The sequence below is a fragment of the Falco biarmicus genome, chromosome 16, assembly GCF_023638135.1.
Source record: "Falco biarmicus isolate bFalBia1 chromosome 16, bFalBia1.pri, whole genome shotgun sequence".
In the NCBI taxonomy this organism is placed as follows: Eukaryota; Metazoa; Chordata; class Aves; order Falconiformes; family Falconidae; genus Falco; species Falco biarmicus.
In genome coordinates this window covers 3,140,396-3,163,590 of record NC_079303.1, presented here as the reverse complement: position 1 = coordinate 3,163,590, position 23,195 = coordinate 3,140,396, and the positions used below count along the sequence as shown (strand labels likewise).

The window sequence follows — 23,195 nt, the reverse complement described above, 5'->3', positions numbered from 1 at the left end:
ACAGAGGGACCCCTACCCACTGCCATGCTGGGATAGGACCACAGACCTGCAAGAGTGGCTGACAAAAGCCACCTCCAGCACGGGCGGTGAGGGGGGTCTGACCATGTAGCTGCCCTTCACAATGCAGACAGGTAGATGAAAGTCAATTATGCAGAAAGACTGCTTACAGAGAGACATCGCGTACAGACCCACCGCCAGCGAGAGGCATTACACAGAGCGATGTGGATACAGAGGTTATACGGAGATGCCAAGGGATATTAAATAGCTCAGGTTGGAAAGAGAGTCTGGGATTACAAAGGCAGTCATGGCTTTCCATGGAAATGCTGTTTGGTCTCCATCCCACTGATGCTGGAAACCAGAAACTCTGCTGATACATGAGGAACATTTGTATTTCCATGGTGTTTTTTTCAGATTAAGGCCAGATGGGATTTCCCTTCACAAAGGAGCCCAGCAGCACTGGCTCCAACAATTCTTCCTCCTGCAAGGCTCTGGTTTTGGAAACCCAACCACAGAAGAGGTGTGCACCCAGTTTGCCAGGGTTTCCCAAGCCCCCAGCCTCTCTTCCCAGGGGAGATTGGTGGCTCTGTCCCTGTGTCAGCCTTAGCCCCAGCCTGGCCCTGGGAACAGCCCGCAGGCAGACAGCAAACACAGTTCTCCATCAGCCACACCAGACCCTGCCCGGGAGCAGCTCCAGGCACCCAGGGTTGGCTGTTAGGATCCTTTTCCAGGTGTTCGAGCAGATTTCTGTGTGCCCCAGCCAGCATCTCACCCAGCAGCAGCAGGAGCGTGTCTCCAGCGTTATCCCCCCTGCTACCCGCCCAGCAGCATTTCCTATGGGATAATGCAAACAGGCCTGTGGAGGGACCGGAGCGCTAGGAGTGATCCTGATCAGAGGGAGGATCAGCTATTTTGGCTGCGGTGATGGAAAACGGCATTTCTTGGGTGGGTATTAATGAAGGGAGGATCTCCCCTGCCCACAGACAGATGATGCTGTCCCCTTGCCAAACGCCAGCTCATGCCCCGGCTGGAGCACAGATAACCAGAGCACACCTCCCTCCTCAGGGTGGCTTTGGGTACAGCGGGGTGCAGCGTGGCCCCTAGCCTGCGAGATGCATCCCTTCCCACGCTGCCCTGGCTCCTGGGGGACAGCGGGCCAAGCCATGGAGCGGGAGGGAGCTGAGACGTCCCTTTGCCAAGGAGCAGCGCTGCCGGCATTGCCCATGGAGGACAGCACAGCTACAGCCCACCGGCGAGCCAGGGCTTTGGGCTCCTCAGCACCACATCGGTCCTCGGCAGAACCAGCTTCCCAACCCCATGGGGAGCCACGTTACCTTGTGTTTCCAGATTTTCGCAGAGCTCTGATTTAGCTTCTCCATTGGGGCGGAAACCTCCCTTCTGAGAGAATTTGTTGGACATGGTGGCCGCTGTCACCACCGCCTTGAGGCTCCGCTTGCGCTTAGGGACGTTCTGCTCCGGGTGGAAAAGGATGATGTACACCTTGGGCATGTAGAGCATGCCCAGGGACACCGAGGCACTCAGACTCACCGAGATGGTGAGCGTCGTGGTCTGGATGTACATCTGCAAGACACAAGGGCATGAGCTGAGACCCACCGCGGCTCTGTAGGATCCAGAAAGGGTCAGCTGGGAAAGGAGGAGAGGAAACGGGGCAACACGGAAAAGTTGGGGTTAAAGAAATGAAGGGGTGGGGAGCCAGGGTTGCAAATGTTGGCAGTATTGGATCTTAAACGTCAGACTTGACTTGTTGCATGGGCCAAGGTGCACCTGGAGAGGCCTTCAGCTCATTTCTGCTGCTTCCCCACCTGCAAACACAGGGAGGCTGTGCTGATGCCCTGACCCGCATTTCGGGGCCCTGGCACAGCCTCCCTGTGCCAAGCCCTCCCAGCACTCATGCATACTCCGGCAGCAACCTGCCAGCATCTCAACGCAAAAACATCACCAGAGACAGACCCCCCACACCCTCTTCACCCACCCTCTCTCCTCCCCAGCACTCACAGCACACGCTTCACCAGCTGCAGGGCAGGAGCTCCAATGCTGCGGTGATGGGCACAGCAAGGACACCCACTCCCAGGGCACCCCCTGCTCCCCCATCTCCTTTCAACAGGTAATTCCCATTCCCCAGCTGGTTGCCTGGGCCGTTGTCATGTAAGTCACATATTACACACCGACGTTGCCTTTCTGCAGTCAAAACTAATTTCACGCTCACTGTCCAGGACTAACAGTGACAGATGTTTTGCAAAATGAAAGCCCATTAATCTGACTGTAGAATAATCCATTTTTTCTATGGAAAGCATTTGGCAGGCTCCTCACAAGCTGAGGGCATCTGAAGCAGGCAGCAATGGGAGGTGAAGAGACCCTTTCCCTCTGTCCATCCCCACCTCTCGCCCCTGAGCAACATGGGGAGACCAGGTGGTCAAGCCCCTCCATGAGCATCCCTGCCGTGTCAGCATCCCTGCTCCTGGCACAGGGCTCTGTTCTCTCCAGCATCCTCTCTGCTGTGTTGCTCACATGCTGGCTCTCTGGGCTGAGCAGGGAGGGGGCTCCAGGTCTTTGGGTGCCTTGGCATGCACTTTTTTTTCTTTTCCAGCTGTGCTTAGATGCCATGGCTCTTTTTCAGGTTGCTAACAAGGTTTCAGAAGGAGGCTGAAGGCAGTTCCTGAACTTTATCCCATAACTCAGTCACAGCGTGGTATCCAGAGTTTCTTCTGTAGTTGTTTCATACATGGGATTTAGTGCCCTGCAAAGCGGCAGAACCTGAAGGAGCCAGGGGAAGCCTGGGGGCTGCAGCATCAGGGAGGGCAGGGGGTCCTCACCTCCCCAAGCCACGCACACTTAACCTGGGCGCTTATTTTCTGGAGTCACTAGAGCAAACAGGTGATGGAGGACAGGAGATGAGGCAGAGGCTCTACACAGCTCCCTGGGGAGAAGGTGCATGAAGGTAGCTCCATCCCACGAGTGTGAGCTGGCAGGAGGCAACAGCTCCCAGCCGGGGCTGCCATCCCACCCCAGGACCAGCAAGTCTCAGCTGTGACCATGCAAAGAAAACAAACACAGCAGCCCAAAGCATTCCAACTCAACCCAAAAGAAGAAAAACCAACAAAGCTTGTTCTGAGTCAACTGAAAAGTTTTGTTTGTCCCCAGAATAAAACCTCCTGCTGTCACATGCGCTGGTTTGTTTGTTCCACCTTCTCTCTATATGCACGCAGAGTCAATCTAGGCAGTTTTTGGAACTAAAAATGTCATTTCATCAAGGAAAGTCAAAACATATAGCTGTGCCAGAATATCTGCTCCTTTTTTTTTTTTTTTTTTTATCCTTCCTTTATTTTTTTTCACACTGCAACTCTACAGACTTTGCCGCAGGTGTCCTGGACTTGCCAGGAATGAGGGCAGCACTGGGACACGAACCGCAGGCACCCCAACCTCTGTTCCAGGGACCAGCACAGCTCTGCTCAGCACGACCCCATGGGGCACAGCGGAGGCTCAGCTGCCCTTCACCTCCCCGGCTCCCCCGCCTGCCCACCCTCCTGGTCCTCAGCAGATGCCTTTTGGAGGAGCCTCACTTTTCAGCCCAGTGATTTCCATATTTCTTGCCTCTGCAGTGACTCCCACCCATGCCTCGGGACTCGGAGGCGTTTCAGCAAAGTGGAGAGAGCAGCTGAGCTTCAGCTCAGACAAGACATCTCCACGCACGCGTCCCTCTACGCGCCTGGGCAGGGTCTCCATCTCTCAGTGCCACCAGGGACTCCCCTCCACCCAGACCCGCAGCTCCAGGTTCTCCATGCTCCCCCCCATCTCTTAGCCCTCCTCCAGTCCCTGCAGCACCTTTGGGGGCTCACAGGGCCACCATGGCTACTCTAATGATGCGTTTGCCAGAAACAGCCCCGTTTTCTGCAGCCCGCGCTGACCTCAGTCGCTTTGTATCACACCACAGCAAGCCCTTTTCAACTCAGAGAGGAATATTTTTAGCCTGGAGTCTAACCACAGCCACGAAGCACTGCACAGTTAACCTTTTGCCACATCAAAAAAATGACCATTTCTCACTTCTCTTGGTTCCTACTCTCTTAATTGCTTTCCAGCCCAGGACCCCACTTTGCCCCTCCGTTAACGACACTTGAGTTTCCTCCGGAGCCCTTTGAGCCAAGCGCTGCAGTTATCAAAGAACTTACAGCTCCTGGTTCAGCAGCATCCGCTGCTTCATGGATAGGATCAAAGAACACAGCCTGTCTCTGACTCAAGATGATGACGCTGTGTCAAGGGACCACAGCAACCTAAATACCCAGCACAATTTCCCAAGCCCAGCACTGTGCTCAGCCTTTGCCCCAAGGCTGGATGAGCCTGTCTTGCCCCAGCGGAGCAGCCCAAGCTCCAGGCACAGCCTGTGTTTGTCCCAGAACAAATCTCTGCCATCAGTTGGATACTCCCCTGCTCTAAATCCATGCCTGGCTCAGCTACAAGAGATTTTGCACCACCACAGGTGTTGGGGAAGGGAAAACCCACTCAACCCTCATCCAGTGCTGCTAAACAAATCACTGGACAGTCCTTTTCATTCCTTCCTCTCTCCCTCTTTTCCTTTGCTGAAAGCAAATGTGATAAACAGAGAACCAGACAATGACACCACTGTTCAGCTGCTGCCTTATCAGTGCAGGAAATTGTCTCTTTCTTTAGATCCTCTGTTATTGCTATTTCTGTAATCCGCTGGGATCGGCAGGGATAAGAGGTTCTTTTGAGAAAAGGCTTGGGGGACTTGTTATAATAATATGCCACCTCCATGCAAAGTTGTAGGCACGAGGTAAAGCAAAATAAAATAAAAATTGAGATTTTTATCCAGCTTTTCTGGGCCATGAGGCAGCCTTGGCCACAGCCTCAGATGGGCTTTGAGCAGAGGTGCTGAGCACTGTTTGGAGCTGTGGGTCTGCCCCATGGCATCCTCAGGACTCAAGCAGAACTCAGGCCATGCTCTGTGGGGAGAACAACAGCCCAGCCGATGCCCCTGGCTTTTCTTTTCCCAGGTGTGCTGACCCTCCACAGAGCCCAACAGGGCCTTGGTCCCGGCAGCAATGGGGCGAAGGCAAGGGGATCCCTCCCTGCAGTGACCTGGGGACACACTGCTGAGCATCCCGGGCAGCACCAGCACCACCACGGGGTGATGCCAATGCCAACACTCCTGATTTTCATCCCAAGGATGTGCTCAGAGCCAGATCCTCTGTGCAAGCTGCATAAGGATGCCTTTTTTACCTTTTTCTTGCCAAGACTGAAAACCAGCAGCTAAAGCATCGGGGCAGCACCGAGCACCCAATTCCTCTAGCTGCCCCTCTGAGTGCATCCATCACCCTTCAGCCACAGCCTGGAGATGCTTGGAGCTCATGTCCCATGGCAGCACAGCCAAGCACCAAGCTGAAACACCACAAACCCCTCCTGGGATTGCTCAGCAGGCACCGTGGCAGTGGCAGGCTTTGAGAAATAGAGCTGCATCCAAGGGGAGTTGGGAACATCACTTTTTCCGCCTCTAATCAGCTTGTTAGCAGCCTAATAACAGAGAAGCCCTGCACATTACAAGCCCCCAAAGTGAGGCACAGCCTATTGTCGAACTGCTGCTTGACAGCCAGTTTTCGGCAGCCCTAAATTATCCCATGACAAGCTGCAGTGAAGAGGTGAGCAACCTTGCGCATAATCTACAATCATTATCATTTCCATCTTTATTACCCACAGTATGCCGAGCACATTAAGGAGGCTTTAAGGGAGCTTTTGTTTTGCAGTAATTTCTTAAAAAACCTGCTTTCTTGTTAGTATCTCCCCTGCCATCTCATCAAAATGGAAATGCTGCAAAAGGCTCCGTTTATTTCCTTTAATTCTCCTGCACACTTCCAGCCAGCGCCGGCTAGCTCGGTAAAGGCTTTTTGGCTGAGCCAAGGTTAAAGGTGCTTGTGCAGACCCGGCCTGCTGGAGCTCCAGGGTGTGATGCTTTGAGCAGAGCCAGCTCTCCAGGACATGTCTGAAACTCTGGTGTCCACAGCAAAAGACCTCTCAGCAAACCACCCCTGGCCCTTCTGCAATAGGCGCTCCCAAAAGCCGTGGCATCAGCAGCTCAGCATCACCGGGGGGGACACCCGGGAGACACTGTCCCAGTTGTGATGGGTCCAGAGAGGGAATCCGGGCAGTGGGTCACCCCAGGGATTTCCAGGGAATAGCAACACTGAGGTTTATTTGTCACAGGCAGCTCCGGGCCGGCAGGCGTGAGCTGTTCCCATTTAACATAAATGCAATTCTTGTTTTGGCTGGCAGGCAAAGGGGATTTGGGTCTCATTCATGAGATTTTTCTCCTTTGTTCTCACTCCCTCTCACTTGAGCACAGAGCTTCACCCAGGCTGGCCTCAGTCTCATGGGTACTGGCACCAGGACCACCCTCCAGGAAGTGAGGATGGGGACGAGGATGGACGGACAGGTTGTTTCACAGCACAAATCCACATCTGGAATTATCTGGCATGGGCCTCGTCTACACTGTGTGCAGAGTCACATTCGGAGTCGCAGGGGATGCTCTTCTCCCCAAACCACTCAGCCACACTGCTCCCCCCGCAGCTCTGTGCCACCTTGCCCGCCGCAGCCCAGCCGAGCAATTTGTTGTTGGTGCCGTGTTGCCAAACACACAGGTGTTAATTAAAATCACAGCAAAATGGTAATCGAGTAAGAAGCTGCAAACTGCCATGCATCCTGGAAAGGGAGGGGATGTGCTGTGGGGTTTCTCTGCTCCCTCTCCTTCACCCTTGCCCTCCACTGCTTCCAGCTCTCGGGGATTTTGGAGGGCAGCTCCATCTCTCCAGCCTCCATCACTGACTCAGCACTGGGAAAAGGTGCTGGCTAGACAGTGCTTGGTCCCTTTTCCATGCAGAAATGGTGCTCACGACACCGGGGACCTGGATTTGCCTTGGGGGCTCATCCTCCCCCAGCCCACAGAGCAGCAGCCTGAGCTGCCCACCGCTACCCTGCCCGGCAAGGGGCAGCAGGGCCACCAGGGCACAGAAAACCAGAGCGAGGAAATGAAACAGGAAAGTCTCTGCTCCCCAGCAGAGCAAGAAGTTTGCAAACCAACTCTTCCCACCATGATTCCCAAGCTTGCAGGACCGCAGAGAAACACCCCTCCTTGCTTAGGACCTGTAAGCCTCTCTCAGCCCCTTTCCTTGCAGTCCACCAGCCAGACCCCTCCCCACCTCCCTTACCTTTTCCGCCGACTGCGACGTCCCAAAAAATATAGGGATGAAGGCTAACCACACAATGCAAGTAGTGTACATGGTGAACCCAATGGGTTTGGCTTCGTTAAAGGTCTCTGGGACCCCACGGGTCTTAATAGCATACACAGTGCAGGTGACCATGAGAAGCATGCTGTACCCAAGCAAACAGATGAGGGAGAGGTCCGAAATGTCACATTTGAGGATGCCCCGGGCAAAGTGGGGGTTTGTAGTCCGCTGGTCCTCGTAGTCAATGACAGAGTGGGACGGGTCCACGATGAACCAGATGCAGACACCCACGAGCTGCAGCGAGATGAGGCTGAAGGTGATGACCAGCTGGGAAGCAGGGCTGATGAACCGGGGGGCACTCACCGACTTCTTGCCCTGCTCGAAGATGCGGTAGATGCGGTTGGTCTTGGTGAGCAGGGCGGCATAGCTGATGCTCATGCCAAGCCCGAGGAAGATGCGTCGCAAGGAGCATGTGCTCAAATCGGGCTCAGCGATCATGAGGAAGGTGGTGGCATAGCAGAGGAAGATGCCCGTCAGCAGGACGTAGCTCAGCTCCCGCCCCGATGCCTTGACAATGGGCGTATCGTTGTAGCGCACAAAGGTGACCACCACGAAGAGGGTGGCAATGATGCCCACAATGGCAATAAAGACAGGGACCACAGCCCAGGGTGAGCTCCACTCCAGCTTGATGATGGGGATGGGGGTGCAGCTGGTGTGGTTCTCGTTGGGCCGCTCGTTGAAGTGGCACCGCTTGCAGTGGAACTCATCCAGCTGGTACTGGTAGCCATCGCAGCGCTCGCAGTGCCAGCAGCAGGGAATGCCTTTCACCAACTTCTTCCTCTCGCCCGGTTTGCAGGGCAGGCTGCAGATGGAGCTGGGGAGCTGGCTCCCGCCCCCCGGCCACAGCATGTTCTCCACCTGTGGGGCGAGATGGCACCAGCCCTACTGATGCTCGAGCTGGGCATCAGTCAAGCATTCCTGGGGCATGAGGGGGTGCCTCGCCTCTGCTTGTGGCAGCATTGCCTGAATCCGGCCCCTCACCCCACCAGTACATCCCATGAAGGACCCCAGCCCTACCCAGCTGGGACAGGGAGGCAGTGAAGCTCTCCATCAGCCCTTTGGGAAGATTCAACGCCAGAAACCCAAAACAAAGTCCCTTCTTCCCTGAGAAAACTCCCTCTGCTCTGTTTTGGGTTCTAATTCCCTTACCAGAGCTGCAAAGTTGGGTGCCTGAGCCAGTGGGACATGGTCACACACGCTGACGGTGGGTCACCGTGGCTGAACCAAAAGCGTGTACTCAGGGGACACCCTTCCCTCTGACCCTTCCCCAAGTTTGGCTGCCAAACTTGCACCCATGGGCTCCTGCCTCCCAGCCAGGTTTGCTACACCCTACATGGCCTCAGTGGGTGCAGGAGAAATCTGCCGGACCTTCCCCTTGGCACGGCCATGCCACAGGACCAGCCAGCCCCCAGCCTTACTTTTAGGTGGAGGTGGTCAGTCCATTGCCCGATGACTTTGTACTCAGGAGTGGAGTTCCTGATCTGGTACTGGTAGATGTCGTAACGCCCCGGCGCGTCTCCGTTCTCATTGAACGTCACGGGAGTCCCAGCAATGCCTGCAAGAAAGGGAGGGCTCAGCACCCAGCAGAATGGGGTGCTCTGGGTGATGCTGTCAAAGGGGGCTCTGGTTTGATGCTTCCCCTTTGGCGTGGGGTTTCTCACTGCTGGGAGTGCTGCAAGCTGCCAGGATGATGCCAAAGCGGGCACAGGGTGGAGGAAACAGCTGAGGAAAAGAAAACCAAGCCCAAATCCAAGCTGGTGCAGGGACCTGATGGTATCAACCCTCCAACCACCCCAGGAGCCAGAGCTCACGGAGCAACGCCAGGCACCGAGCGCTGTTACACCAGCCAGTTTACTGCTTCTTTTAAAAAGCGGGGGGAAAGCAGCTTTAAAGTCAAATCAAGTGAACTGTGCAAATAAACACTAATGAAAGCAAGGAAGAGAAAAATCAGGCAAGAGGAAAAATAAATAAAAGAGACATTGCAGAGAAGATCACAGAGTGGAGATACGTAGAAGTAATAAGGAGGACAAGACAGAGAAAATGTTTATTAAGAAGACAGAGGAAAAGATGGGTTTCCAGAGATCTAATGATGGACAAGGACACAGCAGCGGGACTCAGCGGGACCTCTGCCAGTCGTGATGCGAGGAGGCAGCGGGGGGAGCGGGCAAGAGGAGAGGCCAGGCAGGCAGGACCACAGGGCGAGGGCAGGATCGCAGTCAGGTTACTCTCCAAAGGCTCCCAGAAGTAGAAGCTCAGACCTCCTCATCTGCTGAGCTGCTGCAAAACCACCCCGTCTTTGCACCCAGCATTTGCAGCATGGCGAGTCTCAAATGGTAACACCAATAATTGCAGGTGCTGCTGTGTGACCCATCACAGGGAACAACCCAAGACACCCAGCCCCATGGGACCACTCCTCCCCACCGCCCCGGGCATGGACAGACCTGAGAAGTTGACGTTGCGGATGTACTTGAGCAGCTCCACACCATCCACTGGGTCCATCATGGGGCACAGCCCCACCTTGCCAGGGCACAGGTTCTTGTGCATGTTGTGCAGAGCGTGCCCCATGGCGTAGACGGCGTCGATGACAAATTGAACTTTGCCCTCCTGCTCATACGAGGAGTCCTGGCCGATCCGCTCTCGGTCTGCAGACACACATGAAGCAGGGCTGCCATCTCCCTGCCATCCCAGCCGTTTTCCGCTGGGACGTTTCTGCTGCAGCCAAACCCTTGCAAACAAGCCCCCTCTGGACTGAAGCAGCTGGAAACTCCAACACCATTCCCAAAACTACAAACCCATCAGCCAGCCAGGGTACCTCTTTCCCAGCGGGAAGCTTATGCTATCTTGGCATGCCCTGGGAAGGTGCAGCAGGGCAGAAACGCATCTCAAACACCACCAGACTCCCCCCAGCACAAACCCCACATTGCAGATGTATTTCACAGTGCCAGCCCAAGGCACCGGCTGTATCTGCTCTGCCAGGGCTCTGGGCTCCAGCCTCTCCACCCCCTGGAAGTCCTCCCATTGCCTGTGTGTCCCTTGTCCGGAGGGGTCAGGAGGGACAGCTGGGGGGATGCTGTGGCTCTCACCCCAGCCCCTCTTGAGCAGCACACGGGAAGGTTTGGGGTCCGTGAGCTGGACTCTGCAGGCAGGAGGAGGGTGACATGCAGCCAGGGAACACGTTTACTGGGGAAATACCCAACTAACCTCCCTGTAACGTAGTTCTGAAAATGTGGGTGCTGGCACCCAACTGTGCTTCCAAGAGCCCTTGGGGTGTCACATCCCCCAGCCATCCCTGTACTCCCAGGTCCCTCAGTGGGACATGGGCTGGTCTGTGATCAACATCCCATCCTCACCCCATGGGCTGATCTCCTTCATCTTGCCAGGAGCTCCCACCAGCTCAGTTTCTATCAGCAGCATCAAGGGACTGCCCAGGCAGTATCATCACTGGGTGCATGTCCCCCATCTCACTTCCCAAAGTCTCCTGTCACCCTGCTCCCCTTGTCACCCTCTGCCATCCTCCCACCCCGCTGACCCTGCACCCCCCTGCAGCCTCCCCAGCCACCCAGGCATGCAGGATCCTGCAAGGATCTGGTAATTACAGCGACAGCTGCCTGCCTCTCCTGTCATAACTGTCCTTAATGGGACCAGAAACATGTTAATCATTTAGCAAAAGACACCGATTAATGTAGCATGCTGTTAATTACAGCTAAGAAAGCATCTCCCATGCCACGACGAAGAGCCATGGCCTCTGCATCTCCATCACCGCCTCTGCAGCACGCCTGGGCACCCCGCCAGGCCACAGGTCCTTTCTTCAGCAACAGCAAAAGGGAAGGAGAGTTTCTCAGGGAGCTGAGGACATGGCCTTCATCCTCTGGAGAGGCAGAGGCATCCTAGAAAGCCATGCAAGGGTGTCCAAAATAATTAATTCTGGCTCCACCATGCACGGATGCTCCCTGATGTAAGGTGGGGATTTCCAGGGACTGCAGGAGAGCAGGGCACGCGCCTGTGCGGATGGGGACAGAGAAGGCACGAGGCAGCAGCAGTTGCCGGTCTCCTCCCTCCCTGCTGCAGGAAGGTGGGACGAAGCCAGCGCTGGACGCTGAGCAAATCTTCGCTGAGCAGGGACGGCCCCGAGAGCCACATGCCCGGAGGTCCCCGCACCAGGACGGAGAGTGAAACGTGCTACTGACAAGACACTAAAGCAAACTGATAGCAAACTGACCAACAAGAAAGGATGATATCAAGGAGGTGAATTTATAGCCCATCCTTCAAAGTTATAAAAATGCTTTCGGACTACGTGGAGATTACTCATGCAAAACCCGTCAAGTTATCCTTTCTTCCACGTTATTGACAAGAGCTATTAATCTTCTCCCTCAACTTTAGGCCTTTCCCCGCATTCATCTCTCAAGGAGCAGACAAGCCACTCTATCTTGTCAAGATAATTACCCATTAAAAAAAAAGGGTGTAACAGAAGGCCCAGGGGAGCTGAGCCTGTGGGGATGTCCCAGCCCCACTGCCACCTCCAGCACCATCCTGCCGCTCCGCAGGGGCTGCCGAGCCCAGAGGATGCACAAGACCCAGGACTTGTCCCTTCCCAGCTTCCCAGCAGGCGCCTGAAATCCCACACAGGTCCCAGCAAGTAAAACACAACCTGCTGTGATCAGGCAGGCTGCGGAGGCTGGGTTTTCCTCCTGAACATCCCTCTGGCTTGCAGCGAGCAGCGTCAGCCCAGCAGCGTGGTGGGAGAAGCTGGCTCCAGTGCCAACGCTGAGCCGTAGTGGATAAGCAGCATCCCCAGGGATGTTTGGCCAGCACCTTGCCCCAGGTCCCAGCTGCTTTTTGCAGACGGGAATTAGGCTGGCGCACACACAGGCCAACACGGAGCAGAAAGCCAAGGCTTGTTCCCAACATGGAGACAATAATCTCCGCCAAACTTGCAGTAGATGAGGGCCGCAAAAAGGATGTGACCCCACTGATTATAATAGCAGGGTCGCGCATTGTTCTACAGGGCTGATAATTAATTTTCAAGTGCCTGATGAGCCTCCACAGGCACCCCTTGGAGGATGGGCTCAGCTATCTTCTCAAGCGGTGGATGAGACAGGATTAGCATCAATTCCCATCACATTGCCGGCACCAGCAGTTAATCAAAATCGCTCACACTGCTGCTCTGGAGAGCTGGGGAGCGGTGTCACCTCTGGAACTCCGAATCTCATGGGTGCTGGCAGCAGCACCCATCTCCGCATTGTCAGGTGGGGTGAGCCCATCTGGGGAGCAGGGGCTGCCCCCCGCCCCAAGGGATACTCGCTGCAAAAATCTCTGCAACGAGGGTTTGAGCTGCTCTTGCAGTGAGGCTGGCGGTGCCTGTTTGGACAGCAGGGATGTCCAGGGATGCGAAGAGAAGCCGAGCAGAGGCATTGCCGGGACATCTTTGCCTGCTCAGACCCAGTCTCAGTCAACAGGAGCCTTTTATCATCTTAACTACCCAGCGAGCAGTGCAAATCCTCCCCCGTCGGCCTGGCTGGGGCATGCTGTGCTAGAAAACAGCCAGTGCCAAAAAACATAAGCCCGTATTAAAAAGAGACCGGAGAGAAGCGAAACAGAAAGGGAAAGGAATATAAGGAATCACAATAAAGGGAAAAAAAAAAAAAACCAAACAAAAGCTCCTCTCCCTGCCACCCATGGTGCTGCTCTGCATCGATCCACAGCCTGGTCGGTTGGAGGTGAGCACGCAGAGACATCCCCAGCCCTGCTTCAAAGCAGAGTTACCATCCAGCCCTGCTAAATGAAGGCCATTAATTAGCTCTCCTGGAGAAAAAGTAGCCCATAGGGCCTGGGAGCATCCTGCAGTCCCCGTGTGGGTGACAGGTGGGGGGACACAGCCCCGAGCCATACCCCGTCGTCTTGCCCTTGCCACCCCATCAGCCTAGCAAACGCAGTGCTGCCATCAGCTCCTTCACCTCCGCTCACAGCATCCCAGCACCTCCCCGTCTACATCTGCACGTGTGAGAATTAACAAAGCAGCTGGCAGGACCCTTCCAGCCCAGCCGACTAGGCGCGGGCAGGGGCTGGCTCACCCACAGGAGCCCACCCAGCCCCGGAGGGCTGGGGCTGCAGCCCAGCGGAGGGAGCCTGCAGGTGAGGAAGGATGCTGAGGTGGTCCTACTGCGAAAGCAGCCGGGAGACAGGTCCTGACCCGATTCTGGTCCTAGTCCCAGCAGGACAGCCTGGGGATGGAGCGCACGGGTCCTGATGGATGCTAGGGTTGGTCTCCCACGCCAGCCCTCACTCCTCACCTTCCTCCCAGCTCTCCCATACATGAACGAGAGCTGTGAGCTGTCCTGTTCAGTGGTGGGACCCTCCAGCTTGGGTTTTGGGGTGCAAAAGCAAGCAAAGGCAGCATTTCTCTGTGCCTGCTGGGCTCTACCCAAACTTGAAGTCCATGGGGGAAGTCAGTACAATTCCCTCTAGAAAACAGCCCCAAGCAGGACATCTGCATAAGCTGAGCAAAGCAGGAGTGCATGGATCTGCACGGGCAAGTTATTTGCTTCATTGTGCATTATTTCCCTGCTTTGCATATCTGCCAAGCAAACATTCAGGAGATAATTTATTTGCTGACAAATTTAGATAATTTAAAGACAGTTCCTAGGACATTTGCCATGTCATGGTTTCAGCTGCCTCCACTAATACCTTGGCCCTGAAATATTGCTTGTTGAAATGCTACATTACTGTGAAGATGAAGAGATCAGTGGTTTGCAGGACCTGCTCATGCATTTCCTCCTGCCGGGGACTTCTTGATGCAATCGGGAAAGCTGAGGCACTCTCAGCTACCCAAAGCCATGGCCATGGCCAGGTTTCTTGCATGCCTTTGCTGCTTACCAAACTCACACCTATGCATCAGACACAAGACTACTTGGGGAAGCTGCAGCACTGGAAAGCCCTTGTGGGGAAGGAGAGGTGTCCCCAGATCCTCAGCTGATGATTTGATGCCTGTAAGGGAGAGGATATGGAAGCACCATCCGTCTCATCCTCAGTGGTGAAAGCAGGGGGAAAAAAACCCAACACCTTAATGATCAAACTTTCCAGGCACAGCCAGGTCCATCTGCCTGCTGATGTGCCACGGCTTCCACAGGCATCCGTTCAAAGGGGATGGGGGGGATGCACAAACATCCCCAAGTCCTGCCATGTCGCAGCCTGTGAGCCGCTGTGTCGTTATCTGTCTTCAGCCGGTGCCAGGCAGGCAGTAAATCTCTCCCATCTCTCAGTAAACATGTCATCTCCTTGAGCCTCCAACCATCACCTCAGCAGCAGTGCTGTCAGCAAGACAGATCCCCTGGTTGCCTTGTTTACTGCATTAATCCCTACAAGCCTCTCTTTTAGCTGGAAATAGCTAAAAATGCACAGTGGGGCCTGAGGAGGGGGTCAGGGGCCTAGGATCAGGCTCTGCTGGCCTCCCTGCCGGGAGTGGACAAAGGGGAACATCAGCAAAGCAATTTGCAACAAGAAACGGGCAAACACCACTCCAGCGTGTGTCCCAGGGTGATCACCTCCTCCCTGGGTACCCCTGCACCCTCCCGTGGGATGCTTGGCAGCACCCTCCCTGCAGGCATCAGTGTGCCACAGCCCCAACCTCAATGCTGGCTAAGCAAGACCTGGATCCTGACCCTGCGCTATCAACTGGCCTCATTTCTCCACAGTCATCCCAGCTTTTACCCTGCTCAGGTGAGGCAGGAGCCACCAGCAAGGGGGCAAGGATGCACCGGTGGCTTCGTGCCTTACATGGGACAACAGTGCTTCTGCCAAGCCCACAGTGAGAAACAGACAATTGTTCAAATGCTGCAAAGCAATGCAGGATTCAGCCCCAAATCCCCCAAATCCGGGTGGTTTTGTACTCACAAAAGACGGGGCCAAGGGAAGGGGGATGCGCAAGAAGCTTGCGTGAGAGGGAGCAGCCCTGGGAGCTTTGCACGGGGACGGTGCCTTTGCACACACACAAACCAAGCAGGCTCCACCCGCTTTCTCAATCACACACAGCACATCGGGATGCACAAAAGCATTTTTGTGCAACACTCTCGTCCACTTTTAAGCAAGCCACCGCCCTCACCAGCCCAGCAGACACCCGAGTGCCCGTGCAGCCGAGCTGCTCGGCGTCACCCACATTCCCCACGCTGCAGAAGTGCCAATGTTTCCCCAGGTCTTCCCAAATTCCCACCTAGCTTTGATGCTTAGTCCATAAAAAAACACACAACTGAGCCTGCCCCGCACAGAGCATTAATTGCCGCATAGTTGCCTTGAGCTGGGCTGGCGGCTCTGGAGCAATAAGGACATGGCTGTGCTGAAAGGCCATAAGGGGAAGGCAAGTGAAACTTCTCTAACGCTTGCCCTGGGCTCCCTGCCATCACCTTCACGTCCCCATGCACCCCGTGCAATACAGCAGCGCACACCCACGAGCCTCTGCTTGCCACAGCATCCCCACCACTCTTACTGGTGCACTTCTTGATGCTGCTGCCCTTCTTCAGCGCATGCCGACTCAGCTTGCAGTGGAAGTTTTCCTCCCAAAACTCAGCAAACCAAATGTTTCGGCGGTTGTTGTCCAGCGTCCTGCTGGAGAAGTAGCGGTCGAAACCTGCCCGGGGAAGAGAGGATGGAGGGAAAAATCTCTGGGATGGCAGAGAGATGCTCAGCATGGCCCAAAACTCCCCAGACAGAGGGCAGGAGGGTCTTGTGAGTGACGGGGCCTGGTGACATGTAAGACCACGGTGGGTTTGTGTCTGAGGTGCCACTTGGGCAAGGCTGAAGGCTGGAGAACCCACTCAGGAAGACCCAGTGCAAAACACAGTCTTTCTGGGACATCAAGGGCAAGAAGAAAAGCTTCTCTTGGTATGTCGGTTATAAAAGGAAGACTAGAGAAGATGTGAGCCCTCTCTGGAAGGAAATGGGAGACCTGGCTACCCGGGATATGGAGATGGCTGAGGTACTCAACCACTTTTTTGTGTCATTCACTGGCAAGTGAAGCCACACTGCCCAAGGCGCAGGGGCTGAGAGAATGAGGAACCACCTGGTGTAGGAGAAGATCAGGTTCAAGACCATTTAATGAACCTGAAGGTGCACAAGTCCATGGGACCTGACAGGATGCACCCGCAGGTCCTGAGGAAACTCGCGGATGAAGTTGCTAAGCCACTGTCCATCATATTTGACAAGTCGTGGCAGTCCAGTGAAGCTCTCGCTGACTGGAAAAGGGGAAATGTAACCCCCATTTTTGAAAAAAGGGAAAAAAGGAAGACCCAGGGAACTACAGGCTGGTCAGTCTCACCTCTGTGCCCAGCAGGACCATGGAGCAGATCCTCCTGGAAACTGTGCTAAGGCACACAGAAAATAAGGAGGTGGCTGGTGACAGCCAGCGTGGCTTCACGAAGGGCAAATCGTGCCTGACAAACCTGGTGGCCTCCTACAATGGGGTTACAGCGCTGGTGGATGAGGGAAGAGCAACTGGTGTCATCCACCCAGACTTGTGCAAAGCATTGGACGCTGTCCCACTTGACATCCTTGTCTCTAAGCTGCAGAGAGATGAGTTTGATGGATGGACCACTCGGTGGGTGAGGAATTGGCTGGATGGTCGTGCTCAGAAGAGCTGTGCCATGGCCAAGCAGAGACCAGTGGCGAGTGGTGTTCCTCAGGGTCCGTACTGGGACCGGTGCTGTTCAACACCTTTGCCAGCGACACGGGCAGTGGGATCGAGCGCACCCTCGGCCAGTTCACTGTGACACCGAGCTAAATGGTGTGGTCAACATGCTGGAGGGAAGGGATGCCACCAGAGGGACCCTGACAGGCTGGGGAGGTGGGCTTGTGTGACCCTCATGGAGTGCACCAAGGCCAAGTGCAAGGTCCTGCACGTGGGTGGGGGCGATGCCAAGCACAAAGACAGGCTGGGCAGAGAATGGAGAATGGATCGGGAGCAGCCCCGAGGAGAAGGGCTTGGGGGTGTTGGTGGACGAGAAGCTCAACGTGACCCGGCAACGTGCACTTGCAGCCCAGAAACCAACCGAATCCTGGGCTGCGTCGCCAGCAGCGTGGCCAGCAGGTTGAGGGAGGGGATTGTCCCCCTCTGCTCCCACCGGCAGTGCTGCATCCTGCTCTGGGGCCCCAGCACAAGAAGGACATGGACCTGTTGGAATGACTCCAGAGGAGGCCACACAGGTGGTCAGAGGGCTGGAGCACCTCTCCGTGGAGACTGGCTGGCAGAGGTGGGGCTGTTCAGCCTGGAGAAGGCTCCAGGGAGACCTTATAGCACCTTCCAGCACCTAAAGGGGCCGACAAGAAAGCTGGGGAGGGACTTCTTACAAGGGCATGTAGTGACAGGACAAGGGGGGGTGGCTTTACACTGAAAAGAGGGCAGATGTTGGTTAGATATTAGGACGAAACCCTTCACTGTGAGAGTGGTGAGGCGCTGGCACAGGGTTCCCAGAGCAGCTGTGGGTGCCCCATCCCTGGCACGGTTCAAGACCAGGTTGGACGGGGCTTGGAACCACCTGGGCTGGTGGCAGGTGTCCCTGCCCATGGCAGGGGGTGGCATCGAGATGGTCTTTAAGGCCCCTTCCAACCCAAACCGTTCCATGTTTCTTTGATTGTTTCCCAGCCAAAACCTTGCAGTTAAGGGGATGCTGTCAGAGAGGACAACCGACCAGGGAGGGGGGAGGGGAGTTGCAGGAACCCACCCAGTGCCACGCCTTACCTTTGACAGAGACCCTCTTGGGCAGGATGGTGACAGAGCCCTCGGCCACCTCCTCCAGGTGCAAGACTGGGGAGATTTTGGAGCCCCAGCTGTCTGAGCCCATCCAGATGAAGTGTCCTGTCTGGTTCGCCCTCTTGGCCGCCTCCAGCACCCTTCTGTGGAGAGAAGCAAGAGGCACTGGCACTTGCCAGCACCACAGGGCCCGTGGAAGCAGGGATGCTGGCGTGGGGCAGGGCTCAGCGCTGTTTGCATCTCCTGTGCTGGGCACTCGGTTCGGCACCAGCCACCCGGTGCATATGGACACACGAGAGCAAACCATGCTGCTCAGCTCCCACACCCTCCGTCCTCCCCAGCCCAGGCACACAGGCTGCTTTTCGCACCTCATTTGCATATTTGCTGACTGGTAATTGAATTTCCCCCTTAATTACCCAACATTAGGAAAAAAAATCAGGTTATGCTGCAGCAGGCAGGAGAAGCAGCAGCACTAGAGAGCACGCGTGTGCTCTGCTCTGATCAGCATTGCAAGCCACAGGAGAGGGCCAGCCAGTGCTGCCAGTGCCCAGGCTAGAGCTAAACTGGGCTCTGCTGGGCAAAACTGGGCAGCTGAGCAGCAGCTGGGAGCTGGAGACACCATCCGACCTGCCAAGCATCCCTCACCGTGGCCAGACACTCAGCCGCACACGCTTGCATGCTCCATAGCACCAGCCAGTTCAGAAAATCGCAGTAGTGGATGGGAGCTTTCCTGGATCCGACCCTCCAGGCTCTTTTTTCCCAGGGCTCGCTGTCCCCCTGGGGGCTTGTGTGGGTCCCCAGCCCCACAGGAGCAGGGCCCAGGGCAGCTTCACCTCCCCATCTCCCTGTGCAGCGAGGAGGCAGGTTTGTGACTCACCCCCCGCCGTCGGGAGCTGATCATTTCAAGTCCAGATGGTGTTTGAAACACGTAATAAGGAGAAAAAAAAAAAAAAATAACACATACAAACTGAGCAAAGAGCGGAGACAAGAAGGGAAGAGGCAGGCGTGCTCTGGGAGCCACGGGGCCAGCAAGCAGCCAGGGAGCCGTGCCAGCTGCTCCGTGCTCATCCGGGGTTGCCCCCAGCTCCGGGTGCATCCCACCGCAGGTTGGTCAGCAAAGCCCACGTCCCGCTCCAAGCACAAGCAGCATCTCCAGTTGCCCATGGTCCTCGTGCGGGGCAGGAGCTCCCCAGGGCAAATCTAGGATATTCCTGTGAGATCAGTGATTTACACCCGATCTGAGCCAGGCAGAAATTTGAGCAACAACCACCCCCAGACCATCTTGCTCGGCAGCATGGCCCCGCGTGTTTCGGGAGAGGCAGCACATCGTCTTCCAGGCTTCGCAGCCCATCCTGGCACGAGGGTCGGGATCACGGCAGTCTCCACTCCCGGGCGAAACCCACGTTTACCCAGCACGAGGTAGGTGCATGTAAACCACTGTTCATGGGATGTAATCCTATTTGGATGGGTAAATGTTTACAAACCCCAGTTAATGGGACTTGCCATTTACACAGCGAGGTAAATCCCCCGCTTCTCACCACACACCCGCGTAAATGTCAGGTTTGCAGACATTTCTATTAAGAAAGGAAAAAAGAAACTCAGAGCGTTTGCACATCTGATGTAAACTGATTTAAAATCGCAGTTTACCCACATTTACATAATGTTTGCTGATTAATAAATTAGATACTTAGAAAATCAGGGGTAGTTCCATGTGAATCATTCTGCTCCATAAACAACGGGAGCTGCAAGACATTGCATCTTCGCCTGCAGAGCAGCTCATCACCTCAAAGTGTGGCTGCATCCCCAGCCCCACTGGGCAGGCAAGGCGACAAGGGGGGGTCCCTGAGAGGCTTCCTCTTCCACGCTGGGGGCTGAAGCTGCACAGCAAAGCTGAACTGGTGCCTGGATCCTGCCACGGCTGGTGCTCAGTGAGGACCCGCGCCAGCTCTGACCCAAGCTGTGAGCAGCGTGAAGCAGCAGGGTGGTGACAGCAGGGGTTTCCAAAGCCAGCAGAAAGCAGATCTTTCCTCTGTTGAGCTCTGCATCGCTGTGGTTTGATGGCAGCAACATGCCAGGCGGCCACTCCAAAGTCAGCTCTTGTGGGTCTCTGCTGCAGATTCATCCCTGCCACGCTGCAAGGCGCGTCCTCTCCCCGTTGCAGGCACGTCCCTGCCACGCTGCAAGTTCATCCTCTTCCCGTTGCAGGCACATCCATGCCACGCTGCAAGGTGCATCCTCTCTCCGTTGCAGGCACATCCATGCCACGCTGCAAGTTCATCCTCTTCCCATTGCAGACACGTCCCTACCACGCTGTGAAGGCAGCTACGCAGGCACAATCTGCTGCATGTTGCAGACACATCTACACCACATTGCAGACACATATGCACACTGCAGGCACGGCTGGCTCCGGGTGTAGTGCCCAGCTCCTGCCATCAGCATCCCACACCCTATGCCCCAGCCAACGGCACATGCAGAGCGCCCAACAGGCTCGATGCGGGTGCCCTGAAGTGCATTTCCCCCCACCAGCTTCCCTTCCCAGCCAGGCCAGCCCCTCCGCACCTGATATCATCTTCATTAGCAAAGATGATGATGGCCCGCGCGTGCGAGGTCTCCAGGAGGCGGTGGATGATCTTGTCGAACTCTCCCGGCTTGGGCTCCCGTGGGATCTTGACGGACTGGGCCACGCACACACCCCCTGCGGCAGAGAGAGCCCCGGGACTGAGACACCCCCACGAGCCCCCATCCCCCAGGACAACCCCTCTCCCAGGGCTCCTCATCCCCACAACAGGTAAACAGGGGGGCTCCCCAGCTCCCACCCCAGTGAGGGGCTCAGGACCACACCATCTCCACAGCCCACAGCCCCCAGAGCCCCTGACCATCAGCCAGCCCCCCAGGACACATACCCAAGCCTTGCCCTTACACCTCCTCACCCAGGTCACTGCCTTCACCCCTCCTTCTCCCCAACAGCTCAGCCCTTCTGTGCCACCTTCCCTCCCATCCCGGATCTCCATACCTCTTCTCTGCCTTCCACCCACTCCTCCAAGTACCTGTCACCTCAAGCCACAACCACATCACCCCCCATCCCCCCAACAGACACAGGGTCCCATCCCGGTGGCTCAGAGAGGGTTTTCCAGCCAGCTCCAGGCACCAGTCCCTCCCCAGCCCAGGACTGGGTTTTGCAAAGGGCTCTGCACACACAGTGGTCAAATACTGGCACAAACAGCCCACAGGAAGAAGAGATGATGGGCTGCAGCCCCAGCACCAGCCCTTCGCCCCCAACACAGCAGCCTGGCTCTGCGAAGGGTTTTATTCCCATCCCTGCAGCACCAGCCGAGCTCCCAGCCCAGCTTTCCACAGAGTGATTGCAAAAGCAGCTAATTAAAATTAAAAGAGACGAGGGGAAGCTGGCAATTGGAAGAGTCCCCACACATGGCTGCTGGTCTCCCAGCCTCCAGCTCTGAAAAGCCAGAGCCCTCCTGCTCCTGCATTTTTGCAAATGCCAATAAAAAGAGAGATGGGAGCGAAAATTAAACATTGTGGGACCTTCTGAATGTAATTGATGGTCTCAATTTGCATAGTAAATGACATGGCTGATACCTCGCCTGTCATTAAAAGATGCCCGCTTAAGCAAAGGTCAGAGTAATTAGCACATGGTGGCAGGGAGAGATTTCCCAGCATAAGGCCCTGGAGAGGAGCAGGGGGAGGATGGGATGGGGACAGGCTCCGAGGCAGAGGGATTGCTCCCTCCCACTGGGCTGGAGTAAAGCTGGAGTAACTTGGCCCCCTTGCAGTCAAATACAGAGAGAGGGGGGGATCTGATGAGTGCTGAGCATCCAGCAAGGGAGGCTGCAGGGATGGGGATAACAGCATCCCCCAGCAAATCTCCACTGGCCGGGGGACCATCGCCCAGCCCCGGCACAGGGGGGAGGGGGGGGTGTTAGGTTGGGCTTTTCTTTTTTTTCCTATTCTAAGAAATTGGGCCAATTTGCTGTGTGTTTTCCATATGGGGAGCCAGATGGATGGAGAGGAGGGAGTTGGATAAACAGACTCCCGGACAGACAGATCAGCCAGGCGAGACGGGCAGCAGCAGGCAGTGCCGGCAGGACGAGCGCATCCCTGGCTGGGGGACACTCAGCCCCGGTCACCACCAAGCCCCCGGCCAGGCCAGTGTGGCACCAGCTGTGCCACCAGAGGTGACAACTAAGGAGCTGGTGCAGCTTAATTACAGTTTCCATGGCAATAAAAGGAGAAAATCCAACAAAAGCAGCAGTTTGCAAACACAAGACCCTTTCCAAAAGCCCCGGCGCAGTCGGGCAGGTGCGTGCACGTGCAAGTGACAGCTCAGGGCTGACACAAGCGCACACCCGTGTGCCACCAGCCACCAACACAGCCAGGCTCCTCTGCTCTGGGCTCGTGCAAGAAGACACACGCTGTGACACATCCCACCGCCACACGTGCCCCTGAACACATGCGCACCATGAGTGTGCAACACAGGGACACGGCGGGTCCAGGTGTGCATGTGGCAGCTGCAGCACCAGCCCCTTCCCAGTACAGCCAGAGCCGAGCCAGCTTCCAGGCTTTCCTGGCACAGCAGCAAGGCTTTGCCCTGGCGCCCTCCACGAGGGCTTTATTCTCCTTGCAGGGGCTTTGAGCATCCCCAGGATCCTGGTGGCACTTGCAAATGGCCTTGGGCAAACTTGGAGCAGGGACCACCTCCTCCTACGCGTGGCGAGAGCGGGTGGCAGAGGAGATGGGCCCGTAAATAAATAAGAAAAGATACTAAATCAATGGCAATTCAGAAATGACCAAGCCGCTCGGCAGCTCTGTTAAATCAAACTAACGAGGAATGTAACAAAAAAGGGATACAGGCAATTAGGATGTAATGAGGACTTTATTAATGCACTGGCTGGAGAGCACCGAGTACGTGAGGGGGGACGTGGCCAGGCCAGTGGGAAAGTGGGGATGGGGCCCCAAAAAAGTGGCTGGATGCTGGGAGAAAACTGCCCCAAGGATGAACACAGATGTCTGCAAACCCTGGCTGCCAGGCCTGGGCCCTAAGTTTTGCTACAGCTCATCAGGGATCTCCAAGCTCAAAAATAACACAAAACCAGCCTGGGTAAAAGCCCCCGGGGGGGTCTGGGAGCCCC

At 55.8% G+C, this 23,195-nt stretch overlaps 1 protein-coding gene across 1 annotated transcript in view; it reads right to left on the bottom strand.

Moving 5' to 3' along the window:
- Positions 1–23,195, bottom strand: part of GRM4 (glutamate metabotropic receptor 4) — a 53,593-nt gene that overhangs the window by 2,719 nt on the left and 27,679 nt on the right. Inside the window, 7 exon segments of the mRNA XM_056361839.1 lie at positions 1,332–1,578; positions 7,233–8,168; positions 8,729–8,865; positions 9,752–9,952; positions 15,790–15,930; positions 18,037–18,191; positions 20,608–20,743. Of these exon segments, the coding sequence (XP_056217814.1) occupies positions 1,332–1,578; positions 7,233–8,168; positions 8,729–8,865; positions 9,752–9,952; positions 15,790–15,930; positions 18,037–18,191; positions 20,608–20,743 (1,953 nt within the window).